Source organism: Lethenteron reissneri, chromosome 67, assembly GCF_015708825.2.
Source record: "Lethenteron reissneri isolate LAM-NWPU_2019-01 chromosome 67, ASM1570882v1, whole genome shotgun sequence".
NCBI lineage: Eukaryota > Metazoa > Chordata > Hyperoartia > Petromyzontiformes > Petromyzontidae > Lethenteron > Lethenteron reissneri.
This window is the reverse complement of record NC_083845.1, coordinates 2,052,622-2,071,922: the sequence shown is the minus strand read 5'-3', so window position 1 is coordinate 2,071,922 and position 19,301 is coordinate 2,052,622. Positions and strand designations below refer to the sequence as shown.

At 49.7% G+C, this 19,301-nt stretch overlaps 1 protein-coding gene across 2 annotated transcripts; it reads right to left on the bottom strand.

The window, feature by feature from the left end:
* Window positions 1-4,556: 4,556 nt before the first annotated feature.
* On the bottom strand, window positions 4,557-17,269 carry LOC133360077 (peptidyl-prolyl cis-trans isomerase-like 3). Of its 2 annotated transcripts, none has more exons than XM_061578669.1 (6): window positions 13,352-13,632; window positions 11,692-11,766; window positions 11,480-11,573; window positions 10,822-10,889; window positions 10,121-10,239; window positions 4,557-9,429 (listed from the first exon to the last, which is right to left on the bottom strand). In XM_061578669.1, exons 1-6 carry the CDS (start codon window positions 13,493-13,495, stop codon window positions 9,303-9,305), a joined length of 627 nt encoding a protein of 208 aa, XP_061434653.1. In that variant the 5' UTR covers window positions 13,496-13,632; the 3' UTR covers window positions 4,557-9,302. The 2 variants fall into 2 exon arrangements, with proteins under 2 accessions (XP_061434653.1, XP_061434654.1); XM_061578670.1 differs by lacking the exon at window positions 13,352-13,632 and adding an exon at window positions 17,145-17,269 and having other exon boundaries at window positions 4,558-9,429.
* Between the last annotated feature and the right edge of the window lie 2,032 nt (window positions 17,270-19,301).

Genomic DNA, 19,301 nt, shown 5'->3' with positions numbered 1-19,301 from the left:
TTGGAAGGACGTAATTAACCATTTCGGATCTTAACTGATTGTGTTCACGTTTACGGTGACTTTCAGACCGCGTTCCACTCACTGGCATTGTATTCCCCCCAGGGAATGGATTCTTTGCTCCGCTGCAAGTTTCCTACCACTACGCACCCATTGGCATATTTCGTTGCTTCCTCTTAGTATCTTTCACACGACGGTCAATGGTACAGTGTATAATATCAAATAGTATAACATTTATATACTTAATACAATGTACAAAGTAATATATAGTATCGTAATTGTATAGTGAATATACAGCAGTGTGATATACATTAGGGTGGGTAGAATAATACATAGTGTAATATTGCAATGTATAAGGTGGTTTATAGCAATACAGTATATATAATTTAATATAGTACGGTGTGATGTAAGAGAATAAAGTTTAGATGGAAGCATATTATATTTTTTACAACGTAGAATTGTAATGTATTACTTACTGTTAGTAACTCAGCTTATTTTAGAGTATATTTAGTATACTGATGATACTATGTAGTTTATACCTTAGTTGTTTACGTGGTGGTTTTAGTTACTGCAGCTACATACTATTAACATTCCTTCCCTTTAAATTTAGATTTAAAGCTTTCGTGACTGCAGGGATTCATCTTCTTGGTTCTTTCGGTAAAGTCACGTAGAAGGGAAGTAATAAAATAATAAAAATAATAAAACATAATAAAATAATTCTCACGACGTTTCGGCCACAACGCAAGCAGCCGTCCTCAGGTGAAAACCAGGTCTGTCGAGGCGACAGCGTCATTCAGTCATTCAGACGCTGTCTCCCCGACAGACCTGGTTTTCACCTGAGGACGGCTGCTTGCGTTGTGGCCGAAACGTCGTGAGAATTATTTTATTATGTTTTATTTTTATTATTTATTACTTCCCTTCTACGTGACTTTACCGAAAGAACCAAGAAGATTAATCCCTGCAGTCACGAAAGCTTTAAATCGAAAATTAGGATAAATGTAGAATAAGGTTTTTAGCGATAGTCTGTCGGTCCCTGCCGAACTCAGCACCGAGCATCACCTCGCCCCTCTTCTCTGCGCGACACCACGCCCATTGTTGATCTCGAGGCCATGCCCCGGAGTCTGCCCGTCGCAGTACTCTCTGTCGCTTGTCGTAGTCTCGTGGCTTCTGCTGATGCAGCTTGTTGACGATGTGCCAGTCACGGGAGCAGGTTCCCGGAGCCTGCCGATCGCAGCACCCAATTGTGTGTGTCGCGTCTCTGTTGTTATGTGGAATTCTCTCCCCTCGGCTAGCCTTCCCACAAAGGACCGGAACTTCCTTTGATTTTGCCCTTTGCTGTGGGGGAAGTTGTACGTGTGTCCGTGTGTGTGTGTGTTCTGATTCATTAAGCCATCTGTTAAGTCTCACCCTGGCCTGATTGCTGTCCCCCTCCTCAAGCCAACTTTTCATCCGTGGAAAACAGATGCCCCAAATTGCTACACCCCAATTATTATTTTGCAATAAACTCTCTGGAGGGGTGGGGTTCTCCCTGTGAGTGCCATTCCCCCACCTCTTCTCTCCCGGTGAGTGTGACATTATTGTGCCTCTCACAAAGGGGTTGTTGCAGTCTCTCCCTTTGTGATTGTATTGCTACCACATGCTTCTGGAAGACAAAGGCGGCTGGGAGGCTTTCTCTGTGGAATACATTTTATCTTGGTCACGCATGATTGACTTTTATTCTTTTGGATGACCCTTGGTCTAATACTTCATAATTATTATTCGGTTTATGTTTATCCCAGATTTGTGATTTAGCATTGTTATTACCACATATATTCCTAGGGTTTTATTAACTTTTGTTGTCTGTCTGTATCCAGGGATTTGTGCTGTTATACTCGAGTTATATTTTGATGTCCTGAGGTTAGAGATCTAACTAAGTTTCCACATAAGCTTTCTTGACTGCTGGAATTCATATTCCTTGGTGTTTGGTAAAGTCACGTCGATAGCAAGATACAACAATAAACACTATGTGAGGTGAATGAGAGTAAAATAAGGTAATTAATAAATCAAGGCCAACAATGTGACTGCAGTCTGGTTTTTAATCTGGGTGAGTGTATTGGCAGTCGATGATGCCCACTTATTCTGGTCGCTAATTTTTGGACTTCTCCGTTACCTAAGCTGGTGACGCCTTTTGTTTGTACATGCTTTGTGGCGGTCTTTGAAGTCGTGTAGAGATGTAACAGGTGTTTCTAGCTGTGTCCCCACCTGATTGGCTGCCGCCAGTGAAGCGTTTATGACATCATAAACTGTGTGTCAATGACGTCATCATAGCTCCGCCTACCTGTGGCTCTAAACAGTCCAGGCAAGTGCACAGGAAATAGTGATGTCACAGGCCCAGTGGTATCTATTGCGAGCACCATGTGGACCAAACCTCACAGCAAATTGTCTCTTACATGTGTAATACGAGAGTTCACCGCCGATCGCCGATCAGTGGGATAGGCTCCGCCGCCTGGGCCATCACCCAATCTAAGGGATGAGCCGAAGTTATGGGCAGAGCTTAACGGCTCTGGGGAGTAACCTTCTAGAAGGATCGTGAGGGGGCGTGGCTGTAGGCGGGGCTTGGTGACGTAGGCCAGGTGATATAAGGGAAAGCGGAAGAGAGCGCGTGGTCAGTTTGTGGAGTCAGAGAGCGGGACCACGTCTCGCGCCTCCAGAACGCCAGCGGCCACGTAGTGGGCCGGAGGCTTCCTCCTTGCAAGCCGCCTGTCAGTATTCCAGGGGTATAACTGGAGCCTGCCCAACCGTATTTGTCGTCCCAGTGGCTGTCATTGCATGCCGCAGCAGGAATTCATTTTAAGGATGAGCCGACCTAAAGAGGGGGCGGGGGGGGGAACTGTTTCACAATAAACAAGGCTGCAGACACGCACCACACTAAGGGGAAATTAACATAATCTTCATCCACAAGCCTTGAGATGTCCTCTGTAGTGTGCCATATCAAAAGGTCCACTAAAAACAGACCACACAAATCGCAAGATGACCTTCCGGTGGAGGGAAGTTTACATGGGTTATGGCATAAGGCGCCGAGATGTCTGCGGAGCCAGAACCAGGAGTTAACTCAGGCTGACCCGCTGAATGCACCACGTGTGCAAAGATGAGAGGAGAATGTTGGGCCATAATGTGGCCTAGGTAATTAACCACGCGAGCTACAAATCCAAAAAAACTGCACAAAATCTTACAAGTCAGTCTTGCAACGGCAAACTCCAGGGGGTGGTGCTCGTAAACAACCAGACAGTGTTGAGTCTTGCAGAGGCGAAGGCACTGAGTTGCTAAGTGTTGGGTTCTGCGCTGATAGACTCTGAGTATCTCTGTGGTTATTTCGGTAAAGTCACGGAGAAAGAAAATAAATTAAATAATAATAGAAGGCGACGTTTTGATTACAACACAAGCAACCATCATCAGGTACGAATGAATGAGAAAACAAACATAGCAAACTTAGAAATATAATGCAATACAACACAGAGAGTCGGCGAACACAAGTTAACATCCTACCACCATCCAGCCCAGAAGAATCCCCTCATCAAAACTCTACACCATAGAGCTCGTTATATTTCCGAACATCACCACCTAGCCAGTGAACTGGAGCACGTACACAAAGCCCTCAATATTAATGGATATTCGGACCACACAATCCGTAAAGCTATCATCTGAGGACCCAATCAAAACCATCACCTTGCCATACATAGCAGGGGTCACCAAAAAGATTTCCAAAATCATGAACAAACACAAGATCCAGGTTAGATTCAACACAGTACATAAATTCGTGATCTGATCCCATCTGTGAAGTGTTGTGTATATATAAAGGCTTTTCAAAAATGTATATTAATAATTCTGCCAATATATATATTTTTTATAATAGTCGATTGGGGTGAACATGGGGCATGAAAGGGTGAGGCACACCCCACCCCTCACACCCAGCTGCCTTTCCACATTAAAAGCAACTCGAGGGAGAAGGCCATGAAGAGCCATTAAATAATAAACTCGGGGGCAAAGGGATGTTAACGACGATCTGGGAAATCTCCACGGAACGGGGGACCATCGGTCACACCTCCACGGACGTTTTGGACAGTTTCACAAACATCTCCTGACCAGGGGCGGTTTCTTCATTAGGGCGACGCACCACCAATGTCATTCAACCACAGAGTCACGCTAGCCGTCACTGTCAGCCTCTGGATATAGTCCAATCAGCGTCATGTCACGTTCTGTGGAGTACCGCCTCTTTTTAGGCGATTTCACTCCGGCTGAGAATCGCCCCGAGTGGCCCCATAGACTTACATTCAAAGATGTTTTTTTTCGAACGGCGGGCGCTCCAAAGCATTCTCTATGGCTTCCGGGAGGGCATGCACTAACGTGCTTACGTCATCATACGTGCTAACGTCATCATACGTAAGCACGTTTCATCCAACAATATAATTTATCGCCACCTAGTGGAATCTTTAATAAAATAAACTTGAGTGGTTTGTTTTAATAGTGAGTATAGAAACACACAAGATGTATTGTAAGAGTCACTTTATTTTTCATTAATATTAAAGAAGTGAAGTTGCCTTTACATGCTTAAGCTGTTAATTTATCCATTGCATGGGTGGACCTTATCCTTATCAATCATCCAGACATTTGCCCCCCCTGAGAGATTTTGCAGGAGCCGCCACTGCTCCTGACACAGAGCAGGGGAAAACGGACATTACAACTGGAGTTTTCTTTAACGGTGAAAGTTCGAAACTTAGCGACAAGAATAAATCGACATTATAGACTGCAGTCTACATTAGTGGCTTTTATTATTACATATTTTATTTCACCCTTATTCACCTCTTATATTGTTTATTATTGAATCTTTCTATGTACGTGACTTTACCAAAAGAACCAAGGAATATGAATTCCGGCAATCACGAAAGCTTAACTCAAGACTTCTATCTCCAACCTCAGGATATCGAAATATAACTCTAGAATAAAGCACCGATCCCTGGCGACACAGACTGAGAACAAAGCTTAGCAAAACCCTCAGAATACCCTGTGGTAAAAATTATGATACATCACGAATCTTGGTTAAACATAAACCAATTAATAATGATGAGGTATTAGACCTAGGGTAGCTCAAAAGAGATGCAAGGAAAATAGGTCAAACACACAAGACCAGATAAATCGAAATTTAAGACCAGATAATATGTATTCCATGGAATCAGAGCCTCCCGTCCACCTTTGTCTTCCAACAATTTGACACAACACATGGTAGCAATAAAATACGCATGAAGGGAAGGTGTCTACCCTTGAGATAGCAACACCACGAAGGCAGAGGGGGGGGGCGTGCAAACAAAAACATGATGATCGAAAGCAGCCAGTCAAAGGTCAAAAGGTGGGGTGGGGTAAACAGACAAATCATAAAATGGTAAGAAAACAAGAGGCACAAACTACAACAAAAGATTAAATTTCGATTCAACTTTCGTGACTACAGGGATTCCACAGTTGTGGTTTTCCCACCTGATGATGATTGCTTGTGTTGCAATCGAAACGTGATTTATTTTATTTTATACCTACGTGACTTTATCGAAAGAACCGAAGAGTATGGATTCCTGCAGTCACGAAAGCTTCAAATCTAGTGTAAAACCTATTTTTAATTGTCTCCAACTCCCGACCAAGTACCCGGGCGTGACCACCATCATGAAGGTCCTTAATGATCGTGAGCAGAGGGTAAGTGACTCCGAAAGCACAAATAACAACCCAGAGCCCAGACCTACTGATGGTATCATAGGCCTTGACCGGGTCAATAAAGCAGAGATGTAGGTCTTGTTGGAATTTCCTACACCTCTGCTGTAGCAGACGGACAGAAAATATGGCATCTGTGCAGGACCGCCCTTTCCTGAAACCGCATTGGGGCTCCGCAAGCCTCTCCTCAGCGTGCCTAGCAAGGCGATGTTGAACAATCCTTGCCAGGACCTTTCCCGGCACACTGAGGAGTGAGATGCCCCTGTAGTTGTTAGTTTGTGCAGTCCCCCTTCTTAAAGAGGGGGACCACCAGGGCATCCTTCCAATCCTGCGGAACCCGTCCAGTGGTCCAGACTGTTGTTATGATGTCATGTAGGGCAGTCTGTGCACAAACGCCACCCTCCCTCAACATTTGGCTTGGGAGATCATCTCTGCTCGGTATCTTTCCTAGTCTTAGACTCCGGATCAATAATACTTCTCTTTCTTGATTTTGAAGCTTTCGTGACTGCAGGGATCCATACTCTTTGGTTCGGGCGCAACACATATGATGGACGCTTGTGTTGCGCCCGAAACGTCGTGATTTATTTTATACCTACGTGACTTTACCGAAAGAACCAAGAAGAGGGTGACTTCCAATATTTGAGGCACAGCAGCCTCAGCAGGGTCATCCCCACTTTGTCCCATGATGTTTTCTGGGCTGAGGGATTTCCCCTCCCCCAAGATCTCACAGATATGCTCTGAAAACCTGCAAACCTGTTCCTGGGGGTCAGAGATAGGACCATTTTATATTTCCCCTAAGTATGGCAATAGGCGTGTCGTTGCAAGTTACTTTTTTGGTGGAATTAAAGTGATTTGTGATCGTGGGCGACCGAGGCAGATTCCATCTCCTCAGCAATCCACGACCACCACTCATTCATGCAGCGCTGCATGGCTCTCCGCCACCGCTACCCACACATTGACACGCACTCTCACACACAGCAACGTAATACGGCAAAAGGTCTGTTCTCCGGCACTTTACCATCTGGAATGCTCAATTAACCGGCATCAATCTGTCGTGTTGTGGATTCGGGAGACGTCGGAGACGGTTCTTGGAGGCAACACTATTTATTAACACCACGCCCGGCAGTACAGTCCCAGAACACTCAGGGCTACGGTCCTCCTACACCACTGTCTGGGGAGGCACTGCCTCTGGGCTGACTCACCCTGACACAGAACTAGACTCAGGGTCCTCCTACACCACTGTCTGGTGAGGTACTGCCTCAGGGCTGACTCACCCTGACACAGAACAACACTCAGGGTCCTCCTACACCACTGTCTGGGGAGGCCTCTAGGCTGACTCACCCTGACACAGAACTAGACTCAGGGTCCTCCTACACCACTGTCTGGTGTGCCACTGTGTCAGGGCTGACTCACCCTGACACAGAACTAGACTCAGGGTCCTCCTACACCACTGTCTGGTGTGCCACTGTGTCAGGGCTGACTCACCCTGACACAGAACTAGACTCAGGGTCCTCCTACACCACTGTCTGGGGAGGTACTGACTCACCCTGACACAGAACTTGACTCAGGGTCCTCCTACACCACTGTCTGGGGAGGTACTGCCTCAGGACTGACTCACCCTGACACAGAACTAGACTCAGGGTCCTCCTACACCGCTGTCTGGGTGAGCCACTGCTTCAGGACTGACTCACCCTGACACAGGACCACACTCAGGGTCCTCCTACACCGCTGTCTGGGGAGGTACTGCCTCAGGGCTGACTCACCCTGACACAGGACGAGACTCAGGGTCCTCCTACACCACTGTCTGGTGAGGTACTGCCTCCGGGCTGACTCACCCTGACACAGGACTAGACTCAGGGTCCTCCTACACTGCTGTCTGGGGAGGTACTGCCTCAGGACTGACTCACCCTGACACAGGACTACACTCAGGGTCCTCCTACACCGCTGTCTGGGGAGGTACTGCCTCCGGGCTAACGTGCCCTAACACAGGATGGGGTCCTCCGGCTACGGGTGCTTATGGGGAGGCGATTCTAGCTCGCCCGAGCCAGGGTGCAAGTTCCGACCAGACCCACTGGACCCGGCCCTCACAAGGACGTCGGGCCAGAGGTTCCCAGGGTCTCACCACTGAGCCGCACAGCGTCCCGGCCCTGACAAGGGCAGTGGGGCTAGGGGTCTCAGGGTTCTATCTCGCTGCTCTTCGGCTTCTGTCTTCAACTGGTCCCGAGCCTGTAGAGAGGTCCGCCTTTTATACACCTCCCAACCGAGGGGCGGGGCCCTGGGGGATCCCAGGACGCCCCGCAGCCCATTGACACCCCTCCAAATCCATAAACAGCAACACAAAATCTTCCTTCACCGTATCCGGACAAGTTCCGACAGCCATCCAGCATCTTGCCGTGTGCTTTTCGTAGATCCGCTGTGAACGAGAGCTTCAGGTGGCACTAGCGGCAGTCTGTACATACAGTACTGTACTAAAACTAAACTATTTTTATTGAACAGGAAAGGGCTATTGAGATGTGTAGCTCTTTTTAAGAAGCGACCCGGCCACAAATGATAGCTGAACAAAGTGGCTTGTCATCACATGGAAATTGATATCAGCCAAATAAAAGCATGTTTCGAAATGTGGAGGAAAAAAACGGAGGACCCGTAGAAAAATCCACACGACCACGTGGAGAACATGCAAACTCCAAATAGACAGGAACCAGGGTCAGGATCGAACCGACGACATGGTACATACCAGGCAAGGTATTTAACATCTCGCCACCGCAGGATACTCTAAACGGTTTTACCGCTTCTCTACAATCAACTTATAATGTTCTACAACTGACTGGTGAGTACCTCTGTAAAAGATTATTTCTCACATCGTTAAAATGTAGGCTGAAGTTTCTTTCTTGCAACGTTTTAGGTGCTTGTAAAAGTTGGTGAACCTCAGAATAACTCTCAGATAACCGGCAAATTTGATTCCCAGACACCCTCCATTCCCCATGGATGACGGACAGCAGAGCTTTTACCGGCATTATTTACATCCCTTTCGTCAATCCACTGCTGGATGAAGGCCTTCCCACACCTGTCAGTCACAGGGGACGGGGGGTTGACGATACACACCGTGCTACTGAGCTCCAAGTCCTCTCATCCCAAAATGTATTTTCACCAGCAGTGGTTCAATTACCCCCTCTTGCGGCGTAATAAGATGAGTTCCACGTTTTGAGTGAAAATTGGAATTTATTTACATTGAACAATCACGCTGTGGGTTACATTGAGACACTGGGTGAGATATTTACTTTCAATGAAGATACAAGATTGCAGCTGCTGCTGCTGATGATGATATTGCTTCTGATGATACCGCTGCTGATATTTCCTGCTGCTGATGATGATACCTAGCAGAGTTAACCTTGCCCAGGGATTCAAACCCATCCCCTCCTGATTGCGTGTCATGATCTTTATTGCTCGTCAACCAGCACGGAGTGACGGAGCGAGGGGGTTGGAGTGGATGCGGTGGTGGTGGCGGTGGTGGTGGCGGTGGTGGTGGCGGTGGTGGCGGTGGTGGTGGTTGCGAGGCGGTTGTGACACGGCGGTCACGGAGCGAGGGGGTTGGCGTGGATGCGCACGCTTTTGAGCCGGACGTCTGTGAGCGGCCGAAATGTCTTCTCATGGACAGAGATCTTCTCCAGCTCGTCCAAAGTGTCCAGACCGTCTATCACCCTTCGGGGGACAGGGGAACAAGGGGACATGGACACATGGAGACACATGGAGACACAGGGACATGGGGGCCGTGGGGGACGTGGGGGCCGTGGGGGACATGGGAGACACAGAGACACCAACTCGTCCAGTCTCCAGACCATCACGGACAGAGACACGTACACACACAACCAAGACAAAGAGAGAAATAGACACTCAAGATGCAGATACACACACAAAGACAGAGAAACATGGAGGTGCACAAGATATACGTACACATACACACTAACACAGAGACAAAAAAGACAAAGACCCCCCCCCCCCGTATACCCTGACCAGAATGTTGGGGCAAGTGCTGTTAGCGAGTAGCACCTATGAAGGCCAGCATGGTACACGAGGGGGTGGGTGGGCAGCATCACGCTCAGCCGCCTTTGTCTTCCCAGTGGTGATGTTTACACACCGCACCAGGTACTCATTTGAGGCCCAGTCGACCAAGGGGAGGCCCATGACATTTCAGATAATCATCACCGGTGTTGGCCGTGAGCGGGCATCGAACTCGGGTGGGCTGGGCTCGTAGCGCAGCGCGCTAACCGCTCCCCACAAATACAGAGACACACACATCCATGCCGGGGAAAGCCTTCGACACGCTTCCAAGTGCACCTAGCCTGGCAAAATCGCAGCGGCCGTGGTGGAGTGTCGATGCGGTGACACTCACTTGCCGAAGATGGTGTACTTCATGTCGAGGTGCGGCTGCTTGGCGTAGGTGATGAAGAACTGACTGGAATTGGTGTTGGGGCCACTGTTGGCCATCGTCACCACGCCCCGCACGTTGTGCTGCCCCCACGCACGCACGGCGTCATCACACACACACACAGACGTCATTACACACACACAGACGTCATTACACACTGCGTCATCACATAGCATCATCGCACGCACTTCGTGCTCACAGTGCCATCACACACACTGCGTCATAACACAGCATCATCACACACACCCTGCACCATCACACAGCATCATCACACACACAGCGTTATAACACCGCATCATCACACACACTACGCCATCACACACAGCATCATCAAACACACTGCGTCATAACACCGCATCATCACACACACTACGCCATCACACACAGCATCATCACACACACTGCGTCATAACACCGCATCATCACACACACCCTGCGCCATCACACAGCATCATCACACACACAGCGTTATAACACCGCATCATCACACACACTACGCCATCACACACGGCATCATCACACACACTGCGTCATAACACAGCATCATCACACACACTGCGTCATAACACAGCATCATCACACACACATTGCTTTATAACACAGCATCATCACACGCACTGCGTCATCATACACTGTGTCGTCACACAAACACACGGCATCGTCACCTTGAGGTGTTCGTTGAATTCATCATCGAACTTGCGCCCCCAGATGCTGTTTCCTCCTTTCCCGGTTCCTGCAGAGGTGCAGCGTACGAGTTAGACCCAGGCTCCAGGCTCTCCTCATTAGACGTTTGATCTTTCACCCCCTCGGCATTTGCCCCAAGCACGCTCACGCCATCGTGTCACCATGCGCCCACCGAAACGGACATCGCACTGGATGTACCGTACAGGATCCACCATTGCCACCTCAACTTAAAATCCAATCTCACGCCACTTGATGCAAGAAGACATCCACATTGGGGCTTGTTCATCCATAAAATCCGTATTGGTTACTCTGCACTATACTTAGTCAATTCATTAACCCCATTGTCAAAGCCAAGGCGTCCATCTGATTGCCTTTCAACTATCCCAAGAACGAGAATTAGAGTAGGTAAAAACAAATCCTTTGCCGATGCAGCACCGGCGTTTTGGAACAACCTTGTTTCCTCCCTTAATATTGTAAATGTTCCTTTAAAAATGAGTAATATTAAAAAAATACGTTAAATACATCCAATTCACATCCGCGTTATATGCAAAAAACGTGTTCCTTAATATATATTCATCGCGTTATATCCAATTCATGTTGTAAAAAGCCTAAACGGCGTGACAAGAAAACAGACTGAACCTGTGGGGTCTCCGGTCTGCACCATGAAGCCCTTGATGTTGCGGTGGAAGATGCAGCCATTGTAGTAGTCGCTCGCACACAACGCCAAGAAGTTCTGCTCACGGAGTGGGGGGGGGAGACAGCGCAATGGAGACACGAGGGGAGACGGCGAACTGGAGACACGCTGTGTAGACGCCATGCACACGCTATGTACACCCCGAGTCACCCCGTACCTCGCACGCACGTGGCGCCTGCTCACAGAACAGCTCCAGCTTCAGATCCCCCAGATCCGTGTGTAGAGTCACAGCCTGGAGACACGCGGGGTGGACACGTGGAGGGGAGCAATATTAAAACTAAACCATTTTTATTTTATTTTACCACTGAGTTGTGTAGCTCTTTGTCAGAAGCTCAAAAAAGTGTCTGATATCATCATCACGTGGAAATGTATAGCGGCAGCCAAACACTCGTGATGTTCATTCTAAATGTCGAGGGGGAAAACCGGAGGACCCGGAGAAAAATCAACACCACGGAGAGAGACGCAAACTCCAAATATACAGCAGGCGTCAGGATCGGGATCGAACCCACAACCTGATGTACACCGGGCGAGGTAGTTAACATCTCCTAGGCACCATGGTGAGATGTTAACTACAAAGACACGAGGAGACACACGGAGGGAAACACGGACAGGCACTGGGGGACACACGGGGGGCATAGGGAGGGGGGGACACGGACAAAGATCCCCCGTATAGCCTGTAACAGACTGTTGGGGCAAGTTGCTGTTGGCGAGTGGCACCCATGAAGGAAGGCCGGCACCGGCACACGAGGGGGTGCGTGGCCAGCGCCACCCATGGGCAGGCACAGACACGTGAGAGGGAGACAAGTGGAAGAGACAGGGAGATGGGGGACAAGGGGACCGGGACACGCGGTGGCATTTCTAGCGGGTTGTATGGAGACGGAGTCTTCTTAGCAGGCAACAGGTTTTTATTTAACAACTAGCTTGACTACCCGGCTTCGCCCAAGACTTGGATTCCTGTCTTGGATTAACACACGGCCTACGCGGAGGGTGGGGGGCGGGGGATGCGTGACGTCAGCAGGCACACTGCGTGACGCTGCCGCATGCGGGTGACATCACAGATGTGACGTCACCGCTCACTTGCCATGCAAAATATATCCATTATTGCGCCCCCCCCCCCCCCCCAAATACAAAAGTCTATTTTTATACTTTTTGCATTGTGTAAAATCTGGAAGCTACCCACATGCCAAATTTCAAGTTTGTTGCATGTCGGGAAGTATGTTAAACATTTCGAAGAGACACACACATTCACAAATTTCCCTTTTACATATATAGATAACGGTCACACACGAGGCCCCTAACACGAAGGGGTAGCGGCCCCTTCCACCCGATGACCCAAGGAGGTACAGCCTCCGGGCTAACGTGCCCTAGTCACTGGGACCACCTAATCTTAGCCCTCCGGCTAAGGGGACCTAGGGGAGGCTGACCCGACCCAGCCAAGGTCGCCGGGTCTCGACCACTGGCCCACTCAGACGGGGCATGATAAGGACTTCGGGGCCGGGGATCTTCAGGGTCCCATCTTCAGGCGAACTCTTCGGTCTTCGGCTTGACGCCGACTGCCAGAGCCGTCTGGGGGGTCCGGCTTTTACGGGACTCCCAGGGTCACTCCACCCATGGCCACGCCCACTCTCTGGAACCTTCTGGAGGGACCTAGATTGTTGCGCAATCCCTTAGAGCTCCCACCGGTGGCCTGGGGTGTCCACCTCCGGTTCCTAACCGCCCCCCAGAGTGCCTGACCCAACAGTCCTACTTGGTACAGGACGGACCCGCTACATATAACCAGTAGTGGTGACGGCGTATTACGCCTGACAATTACTCACCACACATTTAGCACAATGGCCCGATATGAATCGTAATGGAACCGTCCTGGTGTGTATCAGCCGGGCTAGGGTTGGGATCTGTGGGGTGGGGTTTAGGGGAAGCGTCAGGACAGCACCTACGAGCCGTGATGGGGCGGCCAGCATCACCACGCCCGACCGCCTTTGTCTCTCCGCCAATGACGTTCGCACAGTTCGTGCTGGGAACTCGTTTAAAGGCCGAGTCGACCTAGGGGAGGGCCCCTGGTTTATAACTCTATTCGCACGCGCTGTAACAACCCGCCAGGCCCAGGATGCAACAAATCTGCGGCTCTCGAAGTGCCGGCCACGCCGTGACGGGATTTACTTTCATTACTTAAGGTAACCACCGTCTCGGACGAACGCGCATTTGCGGCTTTCCCAACAACAAAAAATGCCCCTTGACGTTACTTTGGCCCAAGGCCGTAGCCATGGAGTCAACATTGGGGGGGACCAAATCTTACAGGGGGTCTGGGGGTCCCAACCCAGAAAAATATCTACATTTGAAAACTAATTTCCTGCCTAAAATATAAAAAAAATTCACTAACACATGGGATAGACTTTTTTATTTTTAACAATAATGTCTAATAGTGTATTGTATTACATTGCTCTGTTTTTACTTTTTTACCATTTCTTGTTTCATTGTATGTAATGGCAGAGATTAGAGATTAATAAAGTACAACCATAACCACAATCATATAAACATAAATCTATGCATTCATTTATATGAAGACAAGTCCAGATATTGTGGCCAAGGTTTATCAAATTGTTTTTAGTTACATAGCTTGGAGATTTTTTATAGCAATATATTGGGGGGGACATTTTGAGCATATTTGAATATTGGTGGGAGGATGTATCACACATCACACAACGATCACCATCACATCACACAACGAACACCATCACACATCACACAGTGAACACCATCACACACACAGTGAACACCATCACACAAACACACAACACCATCACACAGTGAACACCATCACACACACAGTGAACACCATCACACACACAGCGAACACCATCACACACACAGTGAACACCATCACACACCACATCACACAACGATCACCATCACATCACACAACGAACACCATCACACATCACACAGTGAACACCATCACACACACAGTGAACACCATCACACAAACACACAACACCATCACACAGTGAACACCATCACACACACAGTGAACACCATCACACACACAGTGAACGCCATCACACATCACACAGTGAACACCATCACACACCACATCACACAACGAACACCATCACACCACACAACACCATCACACATCACACAGCGAACACCATCACACACACAGTGAACACCATCACACACACAGTGAACGCCATCACACATCACACAGTGAACACCATCACACACCACATCACACAACGAACACCATCACACCACACAACACCATCACACATCACACAGCGAACACCATCACACACACAGTGAACACCATCACACACACAGTGAACACCATCACACACACAGTGAACACCATCACACACCACATCACACAACGAACACCATCACACCACACAACACCATCACACATCACACAGCGAACACCATCACACACACAGTGAACACCATCACACACACAGTGAACGCCATCACACACACAGTGAACACCATCACACACCACATCACACAACGAACACCATCACACCACACAACACCATCACACATCACACAGCGAACACCATCACACACACAGTGAACACCATCACACACACAGTGAACGCCATCACACATCACACAGTGAACACCATCACACACCACATCACACAACGAACACCATCACACCACACAACACCATCACACATCACACAGCGAACACCATCACACACACAGTGAACACCATCACACACACAGTGAACGCCATCACACATCACACAGTGAACACCATCACACCCCACATCACACAACGAACACCATCACACATCACACAGCGAACACCATCACACACACAGTGAACACCATCACACACACAGTGAACACCATCACACACACAGTGAACACCATCACACACCACATCACACAACGAACACCATCACATCACACAACACCATCACACATCACACAGCGAACACCATCACACACACAGTGAACACCATCACACACACAGTGAACACCATCACACATCACACAGTGAACACCATCACACACACAGTGAACGCCATCACACATCACACAGTGAACACCATCACACACCACATCACACAACGAACACCATCACACATCACACAGCGAACACCATCACACACACAACGAACACCATCACACACACAGTGAACACCATCACACACACAGTGAACACCATCACACACCACATCACACAACGAACACCATCACATCACACAACACCATCACACATCACACAGCGAACACCATCACACACACAGTGAACACCATCACACACACAGTGAACACCATCACACATCACACAGTGAACACCATCACACACACAGTGAACGCCATCACACATCACACAGCGAACACCATCACACACACAGTGAACACCATCACACACACAGTGAACACCATCGCACACCACATCACACAACGAACACCATCACAGCACACAACACCATCACACATCACACAGCGAACACCATCACACACACAGTGAACACCATCACACACACAGTGAACACCATCACACATCACACAGTGAACACCATCACACATACAGTGAACGCCATCACACATCACACAGCGAACACCATCACACACACAGTGAACACCATCACACACACAGTGAACACCATCACACACCACATCACACAACGAACACCATCACAGCACACAACACCATCACACATCACACAGCGAACACCATCACACACACAGTGAACACCATCACACACACAGTGAACACCATCACACATCACACAGTGAACACCATCACACACACAGTGAACGCCATCACACATCACACAGCGAACACCATCACACACACAGTGAACACCATCACACACACAGTGAACACCATCACACACCACATCACACAACGAACACCATCACAGCACACAACACCATCACACATCACACAGCGAACACCATCACACACACAGTGAACACCATCACACACACAGTGAACACCATCACACACCACACAAAGATCATCAAAGATCCCCCCGGTATAAGCCTCAACAGACTGTTGGAGCAGGTCGCTGTTGGCGAGCAGCAATCTGTGAAGGCCGGAACGGCGCACGAGAAGGGGGGGTGGGTGGCCATCACCACGCCCGGCCGCCTTCGTCTCCCCAGCGGCGATGGGTTTTTTTTACGCACCGCGCCAGGTACTACTCATTTGAGGCTGAGTCGACCTAGGGGATGCCCAGGCCCGGTTCAGATAATCGCCACTGGGTGTTCGTGGCCGTGCGCGGGAATCGAACTCGGGTGGCCAGGGTCGTAGCGCGGCGCGCTAACCGCTGCACCACCGCTCCCCCCCCCGCATCCAACACGGGCCCGACTCGAGAGGCCCCTCACCGCCAACTTCACTCGCCCAGCCGTCAACACCCACGACACACACTGACACACACACTGACACACACGTGGACGTGATCCACACCGAACAGCGCAAGGTGCACATGGCCTGGCACAAGCGTCGTGGTGACGTCACCGCCACTTCGTGGTGAACGGCGGTTGTTGTTGTGTTTGTGTGTGAGTGTGTATGTGTGAGTGTGTATGTGTGAGTGTGTATGTGTTTGTGTGAGTGTTTGTGTGTTAGCGATGTGGCGGCCTGCGAGGACTCACCATGTCGCGAGCGATCGGAGGCTGAGCAGCCTGCGGCAGAGGCCCCTTGCCAACTCAGAGGGTTTATTAGACGCGTGTGGGTGCGAAAACCTCCAGATTGTTCGCGGCTGTACCCCACCCCCTCCCACCCCCTACCCCACCACCCCCACCCTCCCACCCCCCCACCCCCTACCCCACCCCCTACCCCACAACCCCCTACACCACCACCCCCACCCTCCCACCCCCTACCCCACCACCCCCACCCTCCCACCCCCTACCCCACCACCCCCACCCCCTACCCCACCCCCTCCCACCCCCTACCCCACCCCCTACCCCACCCCCTCCCACCCCCTACCCCACCCCCTACCCCACCACCCCCACCCTCCCACCCCCCCACCCCCCCACCCCCTACCCCACAACCCCCTACACCACCACCCCCACCCTCCCACCCCCTACCCCACCAAATCAATTTATAACATTTTTGACATGCGTTTTTCTGGATTTTGTTGTTGTTATTCTGTCTCTCACTATTCGAATAAACTTACCATTAAAATTATAGACTGATCATTTCTTTGTCAGTGGGCAAACGTACAAAATCAGCAGGGGATCAAATACTTTTTTCCCTCACTATAGGCCTCGGCACGGTAAGGTAATTTACCCTTTTACCTGCTAAAAGGGTAAAGGTAAAGGTATCACCCATGCCAAGGGGTAAGGTAAAGGGTAACAGGGTAAAGGTAGCGCGGACGAATTTCCCGGTAGAGTAAAGGTAGCGTGAAATATTAACCGGTAAATACCCTGTTTACCACTCGCTAATAGTTCTGTGGCGCAGTCCGTGACCTCCAATTGAAATTACAATCATTGATGTCGGACCAGATGCAGACGGACCACGTTCTTGTGGTAGAGGATGAGGTCGTGGATGCCAGCAATGACATTTCTGGGATCGCTGCGAACAGCAATCGAAAGAGGCAGCGGCAAGCAGTGCGTGCACTGCCGCAAGTGGTTTTTCTCCCACACGAACGCGTTGGAGTGGAGAGCCCACCTTAAGAAGCACAATGTGCTCGCCCCAGGCAGCGAGGTCGGGACGTCGGCGTCAGCGAGCCGCCTAATGCAGAAAACGCTGAGCTGGCCAGCAATCCCGGATCGCCTCCTGGTAAAGTTTGAGAACACGGTAGTTGATTTTGTTATCCAAGGTGCGAATCTCATTGCGAGCCGCCGGCAGTGACAAGTTCAAGACCTTGGTACACATATTTACGCAGGAATACGAGGGCCCGTCGACCCGCACCGTCATTCGCAGGATTGTCGAGCATCACGCCATCGTGCTGCCCATCGTCGGGGTGTTCTTCTCCAACCTGGACGTCGCCATTTCGCTCACCATCATATACATATGTAGTGCTGAACTTTACGCGGACAACTTCTTCTTTTTCTGTCTTCACTTTATTTGTCCAACACAGCACATTTCGCGACCATCCTTTAACGCGTCCTCCGTTCGCTCGCCGCGCTCCTCCGGCCTCGCTCGCTCCGTTCCTCCCTCTCTCTCTCCGCCTCTCCCGACTCCCTTCTCTGCTTCCCCGTCCCACTCCAGCCGTCGCTCTCTCTCGGCTTCTCCGTCTCAGTCCGACTATCTCTCTCGTTCAGCTCCTCCGTCTCCACTGCTACCCTACACTTCTTCTTCTACTCCACTGCTACTCTACACTTCTTCTGCTCCGACCGACTTCGTCCAGCTCCCAGCACAACTCCGCGTCTTGCTCTGACGCTCCCCTATTCATGCCCCTCCTCATTAATTCCCAATTAATTAGTTGGCGCCCCCCCTAACGCCCTGCTGCCACCTGTCTCCATTCCCAGACTTGGAGGCGCCACCTTGTACTCAACAACAACAACCGGCCAATCACTGCCCTACATCCATAATTGCCTAACAGGCCGTCTCCGACTCACTCGTTGGCCCCCAGCAACAGCAGCATGTCCCGATTCGACCCCAATGTTCCCAACCCGCACGTGTTTACAATTACTCCCCTTGGCGCGCGTTAAACCACTACACATATATAGAGATCCACAGAGACATGTGAAGACTTATAGAGATACACACAGAGACCCATATAGATTTATAGACATCAATAAAGATTAATAGACACCAATATGCATAAATAGAGATCCATAAAGCCATATAAAGTCCCATATAGA

Coding starts and splice junctions, on each gene's coding strand:
- LOC133360077 (XM_061578669.1), bottom strand. CDS start 13,495: ATGCTGGCCGCCCCATCACGGCTCGTAGGTGCTGTCCTGACGCTTCCC. Junction 11,574..11,691: donor AGGCGCCACGTGCGTGCGAG/GTACGGGGTGAC, acceptor CTCCGTGAGCAG/AACTTCTTGGCGTTGTGTGC. Junction 10,890..11,479: donor GCAGACCGGAGACCCCACAG/GTTCAGTCTGTT, acceptor GCACCTCTGCAG/GAACCGGGAAAGGAGGAAAC.